Below are 20,752 nucleotides of genomic sequence, written 5' to 3' on the forward strand. Positions count from 1 at the left end.
ATCCACATAACGCATTCCTACAACTATTTCCTTATCGTGGCTGAGTATCGAAGAACTGCTAGAAATTGCTTGAGGGAAAAGTGTGTGTGTGTGTGTGTGTGTGTGTGTGTATGGGTTTCACCATCTTTGCAAATCCTGAGAAAATACCCTAGTAAAAATAGTAACTCACATTTCTGTTTGTTATCAGTTTTCACCTGATTAAGTTTTGCTGGAAAAGAGGGTTAGGAATCCTTAACTGCTTCAGACTAAGAGCAAATGCTGCACCCTGACAGAGATCACGAGTGTGCGTGCATGCTTCCGTGTGTGTGTGTGTGTGTGTGTGTGTGTGTGTGTGCGCGCACTTACTCTTGCCGTCGTGCGAGCGCAGCATGTCCAGCAGGTCAATGGTGGCGCTCCCCAGCAGCTCCTTACGAAGCGTGTGGCAGCTCCAGACCTTCAGGTCCAGCTTGCTCTGAGGAGTGACATTCCTACACACACAGGTAACGGTCAGGTGATTACCAACACGCCAGTTTTGCCCACATGTGCATTCGGACATGGAGAGCAATCAGCATGAGGATTGTAGAGATATTGTGCAGAATCCCAAAGTAGAGCACACCTTTCTATCACACAAACACATACTCTTGGCCTGTAACGTTCTCAACAGATTGTAGCAAAACTGTGCCTCCATCAACCACAGCAATTTATAACACGTTTTTAATACTCATACTGCCCAGGAGTCCAAGGCTCAAAACCTTGGCTAAAAGGCAACAGGTAAAGAAAAAAGCTAAACTGAAAACACAGGCAGAGGGGGCACATAACACTATGGCATTTCATTTCATCATTTTCGCCCTCCACCCCTTCCGGGGTATGGGCCGCCAAAGGTAGATCTCCAGAGGTTTCTGTCCTGGGCCATTCTTTCTAGTTGACTCCAGGTGTAGCCCATCCTTGTCATTTCTGCCTCGAGGTCTCGTCTCCAGGTGTTTCTTGGACGGCCTCTCTTCCGCTTGCCTTGGGGGTTCCATCTGAGAGCCTGTCTGGTGATGTTGGTTTGTGGTTTGCGGAGGGGATGCCCTATCCATCCCCATCTTCTCTTCCAGATTTCTGCTTCTACTGAAGGCTGGTAGGTCTTTTCCCATAGGTTGGTGTTGCTGATGGTGTCTGACCAGCGGATGTGGAGAATCTTTCTGAGACAGGTGTTGATGAACGTCTGGATTCTTCGGATGTTGGTTTTGGTTGTCCTCCAGGTTTCGGCCCCGTACAACAATACTGACTTCAGATTGGAATTGAACAGACGGATCTTGGTGGTCAAGGTCAGTTCTCTGGAAGCCCAGATGTTCTTGAGCTGGATGAAGGCGGCTCTTGCTTTGCCGATCCTTGCCTTGACGTCTGTATCTGTTCCACCCTGCTGGTCGATGATGCTGCCCAGGTAAGTGAAGGACTGTACCTCCTCCAGGGAACTTCCATTCACGGTGACTGGGTTGTTGCTGTTGGAGTTGGTCTTACATAACACTATGTACAGAGAGATATCATGGATTCTATACAGAGTAAAGGCTAGGCTGGCAGCGGAGGGTATGAGTGTGTAGGGGACGTCAAACTGGGAGAGGTCACGTCAGGAGACTCACACGGTGAGGTCCTCGTTCCACTGCAGATCAGGGTGGCCGCTGCATTTGCCCGTCTTCTTGGTCTCACAGGTCAGGCCGTCGGCAATCACCTCCACAAAAGAGTTGAGGCGAGAGTGGCGGCTAGGCAGCTTGGGGGACTGTGGCCTAGCTGAGAGCACTGGGGGAACGGAGGAACACAGCTCGTCACCGCCCGGCAGTAGGGCACAGCAGAGCGGCTAACATGACCAGCCAAAACAAACTCATTCGATATTTCCAGCCTGTGAGAAGTTTAAGTATTTTACTGATCCACACATCTCTATCATTTTGCTATCACTTGTGTTACGCGTCTATCGCTATGGTCAGCTAGGCGTATTCGTAGGAAGAAAATGTTAACAGGGCCAAACAGTCATTCGAACGGAATAGAACGCCTCCGTAACAAGCCACGCATGCGGATACACAGCTCCCCCTAGCGGAACCTTTGAAACAAAGCGGTATGAGAAACGGAAATCGTTTAGTTTAACAATACAAAGCCTTAAATCATAGCCTTTATGAAGTAATACAAGTAACATAACGGAGGGAGGGGGATCCTTCCCTACTCTGTCACATCATATGTCAAAAATATTAACACAAAATGAGTGAGGTAAAGAAAACGACACTTGGGTAGTTTAAGAGAAACGAAGAGAAGCAACGTGAAAAAGTCCAGAAACCAGAAGCAGAATGTGCAAGGTCGTGTAGGAGTAGTGTTGTGTTTTTCTTTTACCTTTCAAAGTTAACGGTGACTTTTCTGTGGTCTGGACGGCACCAGGTCTGCTCACGCTGGCCGCTGCCATGACGTCGGAGCCCTGAGACATGCAGCGGCATGATTACAGTCCCGAAAACCCCACGTCCTCCCCGGCCCTCTTTAGTTTCCCCATTCGTAAGACCACGCACAGCTATTAAACAACACTATCCACACGTCGGAGACACGAATGGCAGCCGTTCATTACAGCTACGAAGGTGTCACAGCACCAAAACGAACCAATACTCATCATAATTACTACAGACCACAACCCTGCACTACATAACCCCCTGTGAAAGATTGATGGACGGATCACCGTGGCTCTTATAAACAAAAGTAAACACTCACCAGCTCAGAATTTAATTGCATAATTAACGTGTTCAACTTCGCTCGTTATTACAATTCCCCGTGGGTGATTATGTAAACATCAAATATTTTCAAGGAAAACGAAATACCTTACTTTCGTGATTAGCACATACAAGGCGCTGACAAAAAAAGTGAACGAGGATTTACAACAGGTAGCGATATAATACCGATTACAACCGCAAATTATGAGATCATAGTACATCCACCATCTCCTGCCTGGTCTAATTACATTGTTAATGTAGGTTAGTGTCAGTTTACCTAATGCCAAAGCATTTGCACGTCTAAAACTAGTTATAATCAGTATATCTACTGCGAATTATGTTCTTACTGAATTTTTTTGGCCAGTTTGCGCTCTTCACTTCCTACATGCGTTACATTTATGGCAGCCCAACAATAACAACCAAAACCTTAATATATCGAAAGAAATCAATGTCCTCCATGGCATCTAAATGTACTGTCAGGTACCTGTTTATAAATGAGGATGCTGTCAGCGACGTGCGAGCACCGCGGCGGAGTTCCGTGACTTGGCCATTAAAGAGCAGGACAAAAACAAAAACAGAGAACCCTCAGCTTCTGCTGCTGCGTATGTACGAGGGTCGCCTGACAAGCGCCGTCCGTCAGTCTAGACGCAGGTGAAACCCCTAGACGCGACAAATAGTGCGTTTCCTCTAAATTAATCCGATGACACGACTCGAACTCTCATTAAGAGAGATTTTTATTTTACCGTACCTTACCTTCAACGAAGTCCACAGGCTCTAGCTAACTTTCATTTCCGCCTCGACGTCATAATCACGTGACGTGGTCGCCGGCGTCGCAGTGGATTGTGGGTAATAGCTCTTTGATATCGAAAGTAAAGTCTGGGTGACTTGACATTTTAATTCTTTGGAAACAGTTACATAAACACAAATGTATATATTTTTTTCTGGTAAGCCTTTGTGCGTTAAATTCACATTTTGGATAAATAGTTAACTATGTTTTCTGTCAGAATTCAATGAGTTTTGTTGTCCACAGCGTTAAATATGACATGACTACAAACACAAGCTCGTTCACAAATACTGGTGAGAAACGGACAGTTTCGTGAACACATCCTGGTGGGGTTCTGGTTCAGGATGTGGATTTAAAAGTCAATCGTCGATATTTCTGCATAACCAGAAATATCCCTAAGCAAAATTACTTAACCTGATTTTTTTTTAGTGAAACGTGATAGTTCAATAACTATAAGGGCGTCAGTGGAGTAGCCCGAAGACTCACAAAAAAACCATAAGCATACATTTCTCTTAATGTACGTCCTGACTAAACTAAACTCTATGTCGCCGAAACTATGCATTAGCTCGTTTTGAAATCACATGAGTACATACGCACATTGCACATCTCGATCGAGCTCAGCGGAGTCTTGCTTTTCTTGTAAATGTTCTATTCTATTGAAATGCAGCAGTAAATTATTTGCTTGCTTGCTTTACACAAACTATATTTTATTAGACACACTTGCTTGGCTTCCTTGGACATTGTGGACACAATAAAGCATTGATCTATGCAGAACAATCTTTGATTTTAGCAAGACGGAATTATAGAAATTAATAGACTTCTGTCAGAGGGCAATCTGTTTATTACAGAACAAAAATAGCATTGCATGACGCTTAATGGTGAATTTCCTGAAGAGAGCACATTTCAAACTGCAGGAAAACCAAACCACTCATACCCATATGCAGAAACATGGTGAAAATGAATGTCTGAATTCCTGAAATTGTTGACACTGAAATGGGACGTCCTCTTTAGTCTTGAGTGTCAGGTAATAAAGTAAGGAGGCCTAGCAGTTTTGGACCAGGTGTTTTCCATGGGTCAGAGTTGGGGTCCTGGTAATACAGTTGGAATAAGGAGGGCCGCATTAAGTTTGGTCACAGAAGGCTCCAATGGGGCTGAGAACGGTGGCCCATATAGTAGTCGTGGAAGTACATCATCACTGCCAGTGGTGGGCCCAGCAAGAGACAGAGCCACACGAAGCCGTTGCCATAGTTACCAGTGAGGTGGTGTCCTAGGAACTCAGCCACCAGGAGCTAAGTGGAAGGTAAAGGGGATTGCAAATTAGTAGTCGTGCACACAGTAGCTTTCACCTGCACATACAGCCAGCCCTCAGGACAGCACCAAAAACGGTCTACAAGATACCTGAGTTCACCCTGAGCAAGTCAGTAGTGATTAAATAGATGCCCACCTCCAAAATCATCAGGAAAAATATCCAGAAACGACAGGTCCGCAGGGACATAGCAATGACATACTGCAAAGGAGAAGCAAGGAACAAGTGTATAAATAGACAACAGGCCGAAAATGTTCAGTGTTTTTTTAGCAGGTTCAACTCTATGTCATCTAACTGTTTCTCGTGATGATTGCCTGAGTAAATAAGCTGTTTTCAGAATTCATGTGGACCAATAAAACAATTGCACCACTGAAAGCAGCTGCTATCCATCTGTTATTACTAATTGTGTTTCTGCATCGTTGAATATTTCCAAGAAAAGTCTTACTTCATTTTTCCCACTGTAATTATTATTTTCATGTAGAAAACTCACATGCTAATCTTGCTTAGATTCCAGATAATTGTAAGCAATGCATGCAAACATATTTTGGGTGTCACTTCTTCATTAACTATCTCATTTGTTGCACTCAGAAATTTCCTATTAAACTTTGGATCAAGATTGGTTAGATTTGAGTGAATCTTGAATATTTGGTATATGTTCAGCCTAGTCATCAGCCTAGTCAGATTTGACAATATATCAAGAAATTGCATTTAAATTAGTTTATCAGTTGGCAAAGGAAAAACCTGAAACAAGGCTTCTACTGCATCTCAGTTTCAATGGTTTATGTTTTTGGTCCATATGCACTCTCGGATTATCCTGTTATTTCCAAGCACACATGTCTGGGATACATTATACAGGTTTTACCTCACAGAAGGCTGCAGACAGTAAGAAGATCAATAAGTCAGCTTGCCAGGGTGATATGTTCCTCCTTAACAGAGGCTTGTATAGATGTCTATGAAAGACAGTCGAGAGTGAGGATTCTAGAAGTGGTCTACCATTGTTTTTTGAAGAACTGAAGAGACACGCAGATGACTGGGAAGGATGTGCAGCCATGGTAAATTACCTGTACGTCCACTTATGAAATGGAACATTCCATTTTCTCCAAAAACTCTCCAGTGTCTCAGCATTCCTATAGTCGGGAAAACAGAGCGACGCACTGCTCAATCTTTGATAGAGGTACTTCAGTCCTCCAACAGGGGGCAGGAGTGTTATGGCCTTGTGTCACTCACCACCAGTCTCCATAGAACTGGCGGTCTCCAAAACGCAGCAGCTCGCCGCTCAAGTTGAGGCAGGAGTGAGAGAACAGGAAGAAGAGGATAAGCCACAGGAAATGGCTTGGCGCCTATGAGGAAAGGGGATGGCCCATGTCATCTTAGTACTTCTTAGTGGTTGTGCAGACCGGCTCACACATGCCCACGCGGAAGCGTGGTGTGAAATACTCACCACCAGTTCCACCAGGTGTTCAATCCTTGTAGTGGCATCCATGTTCTTCGCAATGAGGGAGAGAGTGAGAATTTAATTCAGCACTTTCTGTCATCCAACTGCGAATGCAACCAAATAAGGCAACATCCTTGACTTCACAACTACGGTGATGTAATTTCCACTGTCTCTGAAGTGGAAGCAAAGCTGTTTTGTTGTAGTTTTCTAAGTCGTATATTTGAGATTATACATAGATCTCCACTGGGAACTTCTGCAGAGAACAAAACTACATAAAAACAAGAAACGTCTAAATAAATTCACAGTTGCTGTGACAGGTAGCCTCTCAGGGCAGCATCAAATGCTTGTATGTTTGCTGTGTACCCTTTTTTCCCTCCTGATAAGGACAATTGTATATGTGTCAGAGCTGAAATAGTTTCGGATAAATGTAAAGTTTTGACATGGCCACACTTCAGTCTGAACGGCAAAGATAAGCTTGCAAGAGAAAGACGGTTATGCTCTTGTTAAAACAGCAGTGCGATGTCACTCACTGAAAAGGACGTTTCTGAGCTCTGAAAGATGGGACCAACCCACTGAGGAAAAAGCAGAATAAGTGATCAGCTGACAATGCCGTGTTTGAGTTAAATGGATTAAAGGGGAATTCAGCTTTACCTGCTGCATGATTCCGACCATGAGCTGTGTGAGCATTACCTACGGTGTAAAAAAACTTGAATTAAGAAGCTGACCATTATACTTAGACAAACAACTTCATTATCACTAGTGTGTTTTTGAATTCTCCAAAATTTCCGCCTCAACAGTTTTTTGTTGTGAACTAATTTAAGTTATTATGCTACCTACTTAACAACTATGGGTTTATCTTAACATTGCAAATGTGTCTGCCCCTGAAACACAAATCACATGTTGACAGAGGTAAGCATCTTCATCTGCACTGTGGTTTACTGACTCTGAAGGAGACTGTGGAAACTCACCATCTCTAGCATCCAACGCAGCAGGAAGTTGATGCGTATGCTTGGGGTCCTGGGGAAGTCCCTTTGGTAGCAGAGTGTTGGGGCCAGAAGGAAGTAGTACAAGTCTGGCAGAGGTCAGATGTCGACTGTCAAACATTTGGCAGATTCAGAAAAATAACCATGCGTCTTGTTTGAAAATTGTTAAAGAAAGTCAGTACCAAAGGAAGAGACCCCAAGAAATACAGATCAAATCTGTGCCTGCATGCAGAGAAAAATCACCACAGCAACTGTACCTTTCATGCTCAGATGACTGCCTCCCCCGTTACCTTCCGGTGACATACATCTCTGTACCCCTGCAGGACACACACCCATGTTGGCAAGATTCAGACTCATCGGGTGAAGGTAACACTGATTTGTTTTAACAAGCGCCACAACCACAACAACTGCAAAAGCAGATTCTCAGCAATCGGCAAAATCCTCACATTAAGCCATGTGCTACAATGAATCAGGTTTATTGTTGACATCCTACTCTACTGTGGCCACACCTTCACTTCTGACCCCTTCCTGTCTGTACCAGCAGTTAACCTCTTGGTAAGAGTACAGCTTGAGCCCCAAGGTGGTGTAGATGGAGAGAGATAGTAGGGCACCACCTGGAAAGCACACAGTACACAGTTTAGGTAAACTTATGAAACACAAATTGTAAAGTGCAGACGCAGGTTTAGTATGTTTATTGGCCATATCATGTTGTGATGCCTTTCCATACTAACATTTTTCACATGCCTATATGTGAGAGTGTCCTAATCTTGGTAAAGGTTTTCTTACCTGTAGAGATACATTTGTCATGATGCAGGATGACTGCAGGTGGGAAAACTGTCAGCAGTAAAAGGTTTGTCACATGCAGGTAATGTCCAGCCCTAAAAGTAAGTATCCCCTACAGGAAGACATATATATTCATTATTCATCCGCAAGTCACGTGTACGGAGAATCACAGTGAAATTCTGATGACAGAGTTGCAGGGTGGGGGCAGGGGTATGGGGGGGGATTACATGACATCAGCAGTGCGATAAAAGAACAGACATTGCAATATAAGAATGAGTGAACAAAAATGGAATTCTGTAGGCTAATGTAAGTGTTCTAAGCATGTTTGAGGTAGGCTAAGTGATGATGTTCCATAGGTTAGGTGTACTGTATTAAAATGCGTTTTCGCTTATCAGAACGTGACCCACTCGTAACCAGGGAAGCTTCTGTATTAATAAACCATGAGTTAAATGTGCAAAAGACTCTGAATTTAATTCTTCCATCCTCAGTACTTATCTAGAGCGTTAAATGTTTTTGCTTTTACATGCATCATGTGTATTAAATGCATAATGGTGCGATGTGATGATTCCAAAGGTCATTTAGTTCTAAATAGCAAGTTGGACTCATGATAACTTGTCTGACCTAGATAATATTCTTCAGTCATTTCCTGAAAAACACACCTGATATAAAATACTGGTTCTGTGTCACTGAGGAACTTTATGAGTACTGCAATGTGTTATTGGTCATCTGAATATGCTGTGTGTAAGTGATCCAAAGCCTTGTGACTGGATTAGACATTGAAAGGATGGATGTGTGAATGGTTGATAGTGAATAGAAGAATAATCCACCTTGTCTTGGAACTTCTCCAGCAGAAGGGCAATAACAGCAAACACATTTGCAGCTGTATGGGAAATAAAATCACAGAGATTGCAAACATAGGTTTATGTACCTCTGGATACTGTTTTCCTCTGTTTCATTTCACCATTATTGAACTCGTAAGCTTACAGAGCTGAGATCTTAGAGCCCTACCCAGTATCATGTAAACAGATGGCCAGTTGTAGTTGTCCTCCATCAGGTGTTCGAGAACCTTCCGAAGATCAATCAAGAAGCCATGTCTATTAGTGAGTGGAAGAAGTAACTTCAGAAATGTCAGACATAAACATTCTGCCATGTGACACATCGGTCTAGCTGTGCAAACTTACTGGATGAAGTTCTCAAGGAACAGGTGAGCATGAGTAAGCACCTGCAGAAAATGAAGAGAGCAGGGATTAGGTATCATGACCTAAATGCCACCCAGAAAACGTAAGTTATGCATTCCTTATTTAGGAGTTTGTTCTGCTAACCAGCTAAGCTAGCTATGATCTGCTGACTCCACTAGTTTTTGAAATATCTGGCAGGGAGGTGCGTGGGTGGGTGGTAGGGGGTAAAGTACCTTTTTAAGTGGGGCCCAAAAATAAAAAATCAAACCGGTTCTTGGGGTCACAATCGGACACAGAATGCAGAAGTTCTTTGTGCCGTACCTCAGGCAGAGTGACTAATTCTCTATAAAGCGCTGAAAACTTAACGTGGGAAAGCACAGTCATTACAGCACCATACAGACTGCGGGTATATGTGTGGTGTTTTTTTTTTATGTGGGGGGGGGGGGGGGGGGGTGTCACCAAGATATCCTGCACATTGACAGACAAGACAATGACTCACCAATAGAATAATGATCCAGTTGAGAATCCCTCTGTAATCTGTGAAGCGACTGGAGGAGCTCAGCAGGGAGTCCTGCACTCGGTGACAGCTGCCATGGCAACAACGTGATGATGTCAATAACATATTAATAACATCAACAAGCCAGTTCTACTGCTAAGCAGAACATGCATATCACGGATCCTGTTCTACAATGCTCACACAAACACAAGGGTTAAATTGTCCTTATTATCTTAATAATTATAATAAAAATCAATAAGCACATCTTAGATATGTACGTACTTTAGAACAAATGCAATTTAGATATTTTATTTTTCTCTTTATATTACTGCACACTAAAGGGATAATTGGCACATTTTTAGAGAATACAAAAGGAAGTACAGAGTCCTCTTAATAACTGCTGTAATTACATACTGTCTACGTTAGTTTCTCATTAAGTCAGAATACCAGAACATGTCCACGTCGGACTCATGATCGCTGTCACGATCGACGCTAGTCCACGCGGCGCTCTGCTCTGCTGGCTCCGGCGGGGGGGTGAAGATGCGGTTGCGCGTCTGCTGTTTCTCGGACTCTGCTGACATCTCTAGGCTGGTGTGCGTTATTCCCACCGCCCATTAGAAGACAGCCTATTGAAGATTTGACTACATCTGGAAGACACTATTAAAATTGAATCAGCTACAACACCGGAACTCTGAAGATATATAATATGACATATTTATAATATAATGTTTTTTTTTTTAATTAACTATCACATCAAAAAAACAGAGAAGATTCAGTATATATGATAAATATAGATTTTAGGTAGGCTAGCTAGATCGGCCACTAATGCTAATTAATCCAGAGAATTTATTTCAGAAATGGAAAATTCCTAAATGAAACTAATATCCTAATGCTATGCCGCCTCGGTCCGCTGTTTATTTTTATTTTAGTCTTCGTGTGAAGTGTACCTTCGTTATCGCCATCGTTCAGTGAATATGACTTTTCATCGCGTAACCATGTATGATAAAAACGTGCTCAAAACTAAATATACGCTTAATTTGCAAAAAGAAATATTAACAATATATATGTAAATACACACACACACACACACCCACATATGTATTTGACAAAATTAATTTTCCCTGTCCTTAACCTTGAGATGTATAACGGACGTTTGCGTATTCCAATGAGGAATACTTGCAAATCATATTAAAGGCACAATCCATACTTTTAGGGGATTTTTGCGAGTCGCTCAATTTAAAAACCCCGAAAGATGAGGAAGGCCTGCATTTCTGTACGATTAATGGGAGAATCTCCGATAAGCTTGCCGGACGAAGCCTACCTTTCCCTGCATGTGTGGCCATGTCAGCCCGGCCCCAGGAGCTTACCGGTACCCCGGCCTCACTAACATTTGCGATCCGCGATCCCACCGTATTCTTCCCATAGTTTCTTCGCTCAAATCCTATCGATATGGTTCCGCTGTACCAGACGCTACATTGCAACGTATGATCTGGCAGAAGAGTATATTGCTTTGAAGGCTCAAAATGCTGCGAAAATGATGTTTAAGGCTTTAGAGATGATTCCCATCGGCTCCCATCAGATGCTGCTCTGTTAAAGACGACGCACAGTGAATGTTAAGTACATCCCAAAGCTACTGTACTGCGAGTGCTAGGGCAGGGGAAGAACATACGTCTTCAAATTCGATTAGCGATTAATAATCTCAGTTAAGATACCGTATTCGGGCGTTAAAATCCTCTGCATCATATGTATTAAATCACAGTTGGTCTACGCCTTTACAATTCACAGATGAATTAATAAATATATCGAATGCACTGTGCCTATTAGGCCTAAATGCTTAATTAGTGACACAGGCATGATGAATGTAAAGAATTTAAAAAAATCCTTTTTGACATTTGAATTTAATAAACATATCCAGATGAAATAATTCATTTTATTTAGTTTTGTCAGTTTCTCCCATGACGATAAGTATAAAACACAGAAGCAAATGGGCAAGATGAATGAGGTATCAACAGTCAGGTGAAAGATACAAACAGTGTCAGGAATGCATAGTGTCATCCATCTTTATCCATCCAACTTTTAACCTTGGCCAGAGGTGGAGATTTCAGGTCCAGAGAGTACAAATCCAGACCAAGATTTTGTTTCAGCCAATCAGTTGAGTATAAAGAGTCACAGTGACAGAGGACTCAACAGGTTGGTTGAAACAAAATCTTGGTCTGGACTTATACTCTCTGGTCAGAGCCGGGCTGGAGTAAACACTGCATAGGAAGACAATTAATTACAGGGGATATGCACACTATGGCCAATTTAAAGAAGCCAATTAGCCTAACTGCATGTCTTCAGTCTCCGAGTGGAAACTGGAGTTCTTGAAGGAAACACAGAGAGGATCAACCCACCCCCCATCCTTTGTTCTGCCCTCAGTGTGTGGTGTCCGCAAGAAATCACCAAACCATTTTTCTGTCTTCCAACTGGGAACTGTAATCAGTGCCGTACTGTGACCACACTGTATACTCGGCACTGAAGAGTTGCTATATGGCTCTATAGATTAAGCTGTCAGTCACGCGACGGGCTTGAGAGCAGGACATTGGAAGTCTGGGGGCAGGTGTTTTTGTATGAGTGTTTTTATTCTATGTAAGCACTTAAGGAAAAATAATCATTCCCTAGTTCAATTTGACTGAAGCGATTTGTTTAAGGAAACCGGGCAACTCAAATACAATTACAGTGGCTTTAAGGACCTGTAGCCTCTGAACGTTTGACATCGCTGCGTGGATCCGGGCTTCCATGGCAGGCTGCTACCCACCGCTCTGCCCCTCTGCAGTGTTCATGTACTTCCAATACTTCCTCGTCTCTGACATGTCGTAGCACTTTCTCTCAGACATTTTAATTTATTGCATCATCTACACTTTCTTGCATCGCCCTTTGCAGTTTACCTTTCATGGTACACTTGCCCTGGCATTGTACAATGATAATTAAGTTAAATCGAATTGAAGTTAATTAATTAAGTGAGCCAGTGGGGAATAAATGCAATGGCTAGGGTGCCCTTGAAGAGCGTTTTGGGAACCAACGCAATGTTTTCTAGTAAATCTTTGGAAAATATACTAATTTTTTTATCTGAACAAATATAAAAAGGGGGCAGCGTGTGGCTCAGTGGGCTGTAATCAGAAGGTCGCAAGTTCAAACCCAGCCTCAGCCTGTGGGTCCTTGAGCAAGGCCCTTAACCCCCAGCTCCCTGGGCGCTGCTACAGGTGGCAGCCCTTCACAGACAACTTCCTCTATGAAAAAAGAGCAAGTTGTGGGAGGCGTAAAGACAATTTCCCTACGTGGATCAATAAAAGTGTCAATTATTATTATTATTATATACTACAATACAGAAAAATAGCTTTAAACATTTTCTTTGACTGCCTAAGGGCTCTGCACAGTACAGTACCCAATATGACTGATGAATATTTCTTGAGGGTGTTGGAGGTGATGGGGGCGAAAAGGTACTACATACATGAAAATCCACGCAAATTTAATTCCACCATTGATTTATAGATTCTAGCTCGTTACTGAATACCTTACCCTTCTAAACAGTGAAGCGGATGCACAAGCAGACTAGCTAATTAGATTAAAGTTATTTAATGCATTTTATTGGTAAGTATGATGCCCAGTCTGGCAAGTTGATGCCTCCTCTTTCCTGAAATGCTATTCCAGTTTTCCTAGGTGAAAGACGTTTCAGAAATGTGCTTTAAGCAGAATAGCGCCCCCTATCCCCTTTTTTTTTTTTTTTTTTTGCTGTCATGTGCCCTCTGTAAAGCCCTAAACATCTAACAGCAATGTAGCATAAGGAACTGTTAGCGTGTCATATGTTGCCTTGCAGGGAATCACACGCACCATCACACACAAAGCAAACTCTCATTGAATTGAAAAAGGAATCACAAACGGCAACATTTATTACGAGGCTTTATAAACTGGAAATACTGATTAACATAAAATGTGCAACATTCATGCAATAGAAGTGACGCGACAGGCTGAATTATACATTAAGTGCATCAGCATTTGAATAGTACGTATGGAAGGAAAGAGCAACCTCTAATAGCCTCAGTAGCTGCTGTTTCGAAAAGGCACTCCCAGCCAGCAAATTAACCTGCTGTCATCCTGACACTTTTGAGAACTGTCTGCAGATGGCAAGTGGTAAGATTAAGGGAGATGGCGGCAGATGGGAGAGAAAGTGGGAAAAAAGGAGGGAAATGAAGGACAGGCTTAAAGCACCAAAGATATACGATTATAAACTGCCATGTTGGGCAGGCATACACCTGGGGTTAGTCACAGGGGTTACAAAAGTGTTACAGCTGGACTTTCAGCTCCCATCCTGAAATGCGCCTGCTTCCTCTGTGTATCCCATCAGTCCAGCACTACACCACTGCAGTAATAGATCCCCATTGATCACATCACGCGGAACCATCAGGAGAAGTATATCCCATAGCCTTTCTTCACCAAAGAACTACTTCAACATTGTTATAACCATCTGCTTTGAAAATACAAAGAGTAATGAGTAGGGTTACAAATCAAGGATTGTATCTACTTCTAACCAACACATGCGTTTCTTGCTAAAACCTGTAGCTCATTCTACTTCTACGTGGCCCACATGCTATGCTAAAGGAGTGTCCCCAACCTGCCTTTCCTCCTTAACTAACCAAGCCTTCTCACTAACCTCCTACAAGGTTCACTTCTACCATATACTGCTCCTTATTCTCTAGTGTATCTCACTCCTTTCCCCTCTCACTTGCTTTCCATTAAAATGTCCATCCCTACGAAGTTCTCAGCTTCCATTCCTAGCTCACCAGCGTTACTCAATGCTGACCTAGACCTTGCAACGGTCCTGCAAGGTGCTGCTTGTGTCTTGATTCTTCAAGTGCGTCTTTAAGGCATAAAATTTTACACCTCGCTCAGTTTCACAATGTAGCCGCACCACACTATAACCAACAGGACAGATGAAGTTAAGCACCATTAAAACATTCAAACATGAATTGAACTAACTACAATGGACAGAAAGGTTAAGCCTCTCATGAAAACAGGCTGGGATTCCACATGCTGTTAAACAGGTTTTAACACTACAGGATAATCTAAGGCCCTTCAGAAAGCAGGGATAAAGCCAGTGTCTTTTCATTTTCTTTTTTACCAAATCACATTAATAAATAAAAATAAATACTTGCATAAATACAGAATTAAAAATTTAAAATGCAATCCCAAACAGGAGTTGCAGTTCTTGGGTTTGACACAACGGCACTGGATGTATGTTCCTGTGATTAGGGATGGGTCTTGGCCAAGCCGAGGTACAGCATCCGAGGTAATCGGGTGTTTTTTGTCAGGACACTTGCGAGGAAATGTTTTTTTTCCCAGCATGCAATGCAGCTCAGGTGTCCAGATGAGCACGTGGTACTGAGCTATGTTTGTAATACGGCTGGGTAGAGGACGCCAGGTGTGGGCCTGGCGGCAGGTGCGCCGGGTCCGTGGGCCGCGCCCGGCCAATCAGGGGATGAGCTCCTGGAGCTCGTCGTCAACCAGCTCGTTGACCGTCACGATGTGGTCCAGCTGCTGCAGGTATCGCTCCTGGTCCCGCATGAAGTGAGGGATTCTGGTTCTCTGCAGGACAGCCAGGCGCCGGAGCCGCTCCACATCCTCGTAAGACACCTACAGACAGCAAGAGTGTAGCATTACAACGGAGAATGTTACCAGTCTCACTTATTACTAATATGGTGGTACCACTTCATTAGGGCAAAATGCTTGAATTGACAACCACTAGCTTTTTATATATGTACAGACACAAACACATTAATAAATAAAAATAAATACCTTCATAAATGCAGACAGTCATGGACAGTTTATATATATATATATATATGTATATGGACACACACCCAAATCCATCCACCTTCTAACATCCATGTTAGTGTCAAGAACTACATTTATTTATTTAGTGGATGTTTTTATACAAAGTGAATTCCAACTGTGAAGCAAGTCCCTGGAATGACTGGGCTTTAAGGAACTGGGTAAGGGGTCAACAGTGAAGCAACTACGGCAAGCCAAGGATTTGAACTGCCAACCTTCTGGTCACTGGCACAGCCCCCCTAATCTACTGCTAAAGTGGCAGGTAATTCATAATCTTGGATGTTGCATTTGTTATCTTCCCTCCCTGCGATGAATTCAATTGTTGAATCACACAAATGAAACAGAAAACAAACATTTAACAAGGTATCCATTTATCGAGTCCTGGTTATATTTCTTGCTGCTCCCAACTTCTCGCAAACACATTAGTAAAAATGTTTAATGTCTACACTACGTTTTACTTTTTCTTTTAAGTCTTGTAAAGTACAAATAAACTTAACGGAGGTAAGTGAAGTTGGCGCAGTCATACTGAGTGTTTTATACACCTGCGATGCCTAGAGCGGGTTATTTATTGCTAGATATAAATAGCACTTAAGATTCGATCAACGATATAAGTACACCTGTGATGTACGCTTTCTTTGCTCCCATAAAAAAACTAATGCCATAAAGAGGACCAATCACAATTCTTGCGGCCTGCGTCACCACAATGTGTAGTTACATTTCTGGGGATGACGTCATGGCGTAAGTTACCGGCACCGGGTCCATGACTACGCCATACTTACACCATCAAATCAACGCAGAAGGATAGATCAGCCTTAAGACTATGGATTCATAAGCGATCAGTCGGGGGGGGGGACTCACTTTGCCCAGGCAGGCAAGCATTTTGAAGTCAATGTTCCTCCTGTGGCGCAGGATCCTCAGCACTCCATCCAGGTAAACCTGATCCTTACTGAAGCAGCCTATCAGACACACCGAGACATATCCTCAGACAGCCAATGGCAGAAAGCCTCTCAAGTCAACAGATCCTCAACCATACATCGGCCTTCGATGAAACAGCCGACTCCCACCTGGTTGGGAGGTATCGGTCTGCCCCCTCTTGGCCCGGATGCAGTACTCCCAGCGCACGTCGGGGTCCTCGACGAAGCGGCTGATGTGGGCGAACAGCTGGCGGAAGCTCATACCCGCGGCGTGGTAGACGGTATAGTAGAGTAGGGCAGCGCGCCACAGGAAAGGCTGTCGCCGTAGCAACACGCTGTGCAGGCTGGCCAGGCCCTCCTCTGTGGGGTTGGCGGGCTTCAAGCCGAACTGCTTCCGCCCCGTGGTGCTGCCCCAGGGCTGCAGGCTGTTGTTAACCCCGCGCAGGTAGTGTGTGCCTGGAGAAGCAGAGCAGGGTGGAGGGGGAGGGCTTACAATGGGCTTGGGGGTGTGAGCTGGCATGTGGGGGGGTGGGGGTAGTCAGGCTGGCATACGAGTGACGGACATATATACGGACACAGACGTATCAAGATGCACCCCATTTGAGGTTGTGGAATGTTCTGGCATCACCCGGGGGGGGGCTTACCGATCTCATGACGGAGCATGCCTTCCAGCCAATGCTGCCTCGCTCCTGACAGGTTGATCGTGAGAGTTGGCCTACAGCTCTCCACCATCATCACAGCCTGAGACAGCAGCTCTTCGGAGAGGCGGACCACCACCTGGGTCAAAAAGCAGCACGGCATGTCACACGTCCCGCCAAGGATGCCGCAGCTCCTTGTGGTGGCCCCGCCTTCCCCACGCTCTCACCTCCCCCACGCAGCCCTCCTTCTGCAGGTATTTGCGTACGGCTGCCCACACGTGGCTCTTGGGAAGCACGCTGCCCCCGGTGGCTTCCTCAAAACTCTCGTAAGAGCCAAACCTCCTCAGGACACACTCCATGATCCCCACCGCCTGCAAACACACGCGGCATCACTCACGGCCGGAGTCGGCCTGACGACAGACCCAGGGAGACAGATGGGTGGCCAACCTGTGCAAGAAAGAGGCCGGAACCCTCTTTGTACTTCTCCAAGACGGCGCTGGGCTGTGGGGAGGCGTACTGGAACTGTGGCTCATACTGGAAGCCGGCCTGGAAGAATGCCTCGCGCTCCTGCTCCATATTAATGGGCCGTAAAGCCACCAGGAGGCAGGAGCCCTTGGGTGACGAAGGTGAGGTCAATGGGGCGGGTCCACCCACCCGGGCTATGTGGGGCAGGGAAGTGGCGGGACGCATGCGCCCCCTGCTGATCGTGCCACCTAGGCCCCCGTTCATTGCGAAGGTGCTCTCGCTACGCCGCATCCAACCTCCGGGGGACAAGCTGGGGCTAGTGAGGCTGCGAGCGGGAGGGTTAGGAGCTTGGGCACTGCGCCAGGGGGGCTGCTGCACCCGTCTTTGCTCTGACTCCGCCCCCCGCTGCCGCTTCACCTGGAGGCTGAGAGGCCGCCGGGTCGCTGCACCTGCGGAAGCTCGCCGGGCTGCCAGCCCCTCTCCGTCAGGGCAGGCTGCTCCCTTGGCCCGGCAGCCCAACTCCAAGCAGGTGTGGGACCGCTGTCTGCTGGGGCAAGGGGCCTCTCCCTTGGTGACGCTGCCGGCTCGAGGCCTTGCCTTGGCCCGGTTGGGCCTATGTTCCGGCTCCAGGGCATCCCGGGTGTCCTCCATCCCACCCACCCCCTGCAGCCGGTCTCCACAGCCTTCCCCGGGATCCAGCACCATCACCTCACTCGCTCCAGCTCAGCGCACCTGCTGACAAGAAAATTCCCCAGTGAACCTCACATCGCCAGCAGAAGCATGAGATAACACACGACCAAGTTTCGTAAAATATTAATGAAGATGTGAATGGTGTGTGTGCCCTGCAATGGGTTATGGGAATAATCCCTGTATAATGGGGTAATGATGTCATACAGGCCGTGTTTTGTCCTTTTCAATAGTATGGGAAAAGGTTAGCAAAAGGGAAGTGACAATTTTCTGAGACATTCTCACCACAGGACTTGGCTAAACCTACAGCGTGCAAGTAAAGAGAACCGCTTGGCTACGCAAGAGTACAAGAGTCTGCAGGCACGCAGCTCATGTGGCTGGAACATCGCAGTACATCTGCTTCCTCATGAGTGCGTTTGGTAACTGAGGCTGGGGTCCGATGTTCTGCAAAAACCTCACCGGAGATAGGTAAGATCCCTCGTGCAACGGCTTGCACACAGTACATGCACAGAAGCTGCATGGGGAATTGTGTGCAAATATTTAGTGATAAAGGTTAACAACAAATGGAATAACAAGAAGAAATACAAGGCAAGGAAATTGGGGAGGGGGGGGGGGGGTCAGGTGAAAAGTTCCATAACTATTTTCTATGCCCCCTCGCCTGATGCAGGGGTGCCGGGGCCCAGAGCCAGCCCAGCCCATCGTATGGTAGCCACATACACACATTCACACCTAAGGGAAAACCATGTAATCATTTAAATTTGTTTATTATGTTTATCAAGAGTGCATGGGGGGGGGTGCAAGAAGGATATTTAAGTTATACCAGTTTTAATCCCAACAGTACAGTGCCCCCAAATACGAGACCAGCCCACAGCACTTTACCTGCTGCTGAACAGTGAGACTCACTCTCTGTGTGGGTTTCTTCTGGTTCATAAAGTGAATTTGTGTCTTTAAAATTGCCTGTAGTATTGTACTAGTGATTGGCCTATAATGCAATGAATCACATCCAGGGTGTCCCATCTCATATCCTGTGCTTCCAGGAAAAGGCTCCAGGTTCATTGTGGATAAGTAGTTGTTATAGCTGGTGTAAGCCGCAATACGTATATCTAAGTATATCTAACCAACTGCTCACAAAAAGAGAAGTACACAGCTATGTAATACTGAAAACTACATAATACACACAGTGCACATTAGTCCTTCCAATCTTGTTTCTTTATTATTTCATACAAAGGACATAAATAACATGACATGTGTATCTTTCCAGTATGGCAAGGGACAGCAGTACAATAAAATGAACACTCTGGACAGGTGAACCGGAATGGATTTGAGTATGAAAATAGTTTTAAACTGTTAGCTAATTAATGCTAAATGCGTGTAAATGAATACAACAGTGAAAAAGTGAATTTCATCTTTCTTTTTGTTACAGCGAATCGGAAAGCGACGCTCTCGTGCAAAGGCTGATTAGATATTAAGGAGGACACGCTGCCTTTGATATTCTGCTTGAAGCGCAGACATCGTCCGTACAGTCGTTTATTATAAGGGACAAAAGGCTTTTTTTGCATGAATGCAGGACAGCTGCAACCAGCGTAGCGTCCAGCCCCTTTCCCAGCCCGCTCATGCCTCTCGGCCCTCCGCCGCTACGCCTGTATCAGGAGCAGGAGAGAAAAAATCTTCTGCTTCCTTGACAGATTTGGCCACAGATGGACCGCAGAACATACAGTGTAAAGCTGTAATATAAACACACGACAGCATCTATCCCAGCCCGCTGCCTGTCAACATGTGGTAGCTTGGCTCAGGTCCTGTAACTACACCGCCCAGGATACCACCAAGACAATATAACCCTCTTCCCAAAAATAATAATTCATAATAATTAGCAAATAATTATTATAAAACGTACCTCACGATGGTTTTGCAATGTACCCCGGTTTATTTACTTAAGGGGGTTTCAGTCATGGCGAATCAGCAGTGGCGTACTATGCTCCCGGTACTACCCCAAATCGTATCTGTATAACGGATCAGTGCCGGGAATGTACCGCTTTGGAATATGTAACAGGGGATCACGAAAGATGGACCACGCTGGAGCTCGCCGTGTGCGTGCTTACGTTCACGCGTGACTGTGCGTATGACGTAATCACGCATCACTGCCGTTCAATTCCGTTCAGTTCGTCGCCATTCCGTTATACGTAATTCAAATACAAAGAAGTTGAATTAAGCCTATAATGAAAACTACGTACTTTTATCTTTAAGCGTAGAACTATATGTTCACCATTGTAATATATTTAAAGTTATATTCATTTTACACAAATATTTACCTATACTTTTTGAAAAATAAGGTTTAAGAGTTATCGTTTATGTTCTATTCTGTAGGATAGCACCTCTCCAGTGGTTTTGATTTACCATGTTAGGAATAAAACAGGTTTTAGTACAAAAGGAAACAAATCAATAATGTAACCCTCAAGAAAAGCAGTGTGAAAATGAAATGAATAATCATTAGATGCAACATTTTCTCTTAA

The 20,752-nt window shown here is 44.6% G+C and overlaps 3 protein-coding genes across 10 annotated transcripts in view; all 3 read right to left on the reverse strand.

Annotated features, from left to right (window-relative positions):
- The window catches only part of wwp2 (WW domain containing E3 ubiquitin protein ligase 2), a 28,578-nt gene extending 25,013 nt beyond the window's left edge, over positions 1 to 3,565 (reverse strand). Inside the window, 4 exon segments of the mRNA XM_048972684.1 lie at positions 346 to 467; positions 1,602 to 1,758; positions 2,341 to 2,422; positions 3,459 to 3,565. Coding sequence (XP_048828641.1) covers positions 346 to 467; positions 1,602 to 1,758; positions 2,341 to 2,410 — 349 coding nt within the window. The 5' untranslated portion in view covers positions 2,411 to 2,422; positions 3,459 to 3,565.
- Positions 3,566 to 4,181: 616 nt separating this feature from the next.
- Positions 4,182 to 11,296, reverse strand: LOC125706858 (diacylglycerol O-acyltransferase 1-like). Of its 7 annotated transcripts, none has more exons than XM_048973702.1 (18): positions 11,059 to 11,296; positions 10,118 to 10,327; positions 9,674 to 9,761; positions 9,178 to 9,218; positions 9,005 to 9,090; positions 8,824 to 8,876; positions 8,000 to 8,108; positions 7,723 to 7,827; positions 7,471 to 7,530; positions 7,199 to 7,302; positions 6,882 to 6,920; positions 6,761 to 6,802; positions 6,237 to 6,281; positions 6,023 to 6,135; positions 5,857 to 5,922; positions 5,658 to 5,745; positions 4,934 to 4,996; positions 4,183 to 4,778 (listed from the first exon to the last, which is right to left on the reverse strand). In XM_048973702.1, the coding sequence occupies exons 2-18, from the start codon at positions 10,249 to 10,251 to the stop codon at positions 4,620 to 4,622; spliced, it is 1,395 nt and encodes a 464-aa protein (XP_048829659.1). In that variant the 5' UTR covers positions 10,252 to 10,327; positions 11,059 to 11,296; the 3' UTR covers positions 4,183 to 4,619. The 7 variants fall into 7 exon arrangements, with proteins under 7 accessions (XP_048829661.1, XP_048829659.1, XP_048829660.1 ...); XM_048973703.1 differs by having other exon boundaries at positions 10,118 to 10,317; positions 11,038 to 11,296; XM_048973701.1 differs by having other exon boundaries at positions 11,038 to 11,296.
- Positions 11,297 to 13,569: 2,273 nt separating this feature from the next.
- kiaa0895l lies at positions 13,570 to 20,322 on the reverse strand. 2 transcript variants are annotated; one of them, XM_048973582.1, is made up of 7 exons: positions 20,137 to 20,322; positions 17,538 to 18,287; positions 17,318 to 17,461; positions 17,097 to 17,229; positions 16,603 to 16,908; positions 16,397 to 16,494; positions 13,570 to 15,340 (listed from the first exon to the last, which is right to left on the reverse strand). In XM_048973582.1, exons 2-7 carry the CDS (start codon positions 18,258 to 18,260, stop codon positions 15,179 to 15,181), a joined length of 1,566 nt encoding a protein of 521 aa, XP_048829539.1. In that variant the 5' UTR covers positions 18,261 to 18,287; positions 20,137 to 20,322; the 3' UTR covers positions 13,570 to 15,178. The 2 variants fall into 2 exon arrangements, with proteins under 2 accessions (XP_048829539.1, XP_048829538.1); XM_048973581.1 differs by having other exon boundaries at positions 17,538 to 18,290.
- Between the last annotated feature and the right edge of the window lie 430 nt (positions 20,323 to 20,752).

This window comes from Brienomyrus brachyistius, chromosome 13, assembly GCF_023856365.1.
Source record: "Brienomyrus brachyistius isolate T26 chromosome 13, BBRACH_0.4, whole genome shotgun sequence".
In the NCBI taxonomy this organism is placed as follows: domain Eukaryota; kingdom Metazoa; phylum Chordata; class Actinopteri; order Osteoglossiformes; family Mormyridae; genus Brienomyrus; species Brienomyrus brachyistius.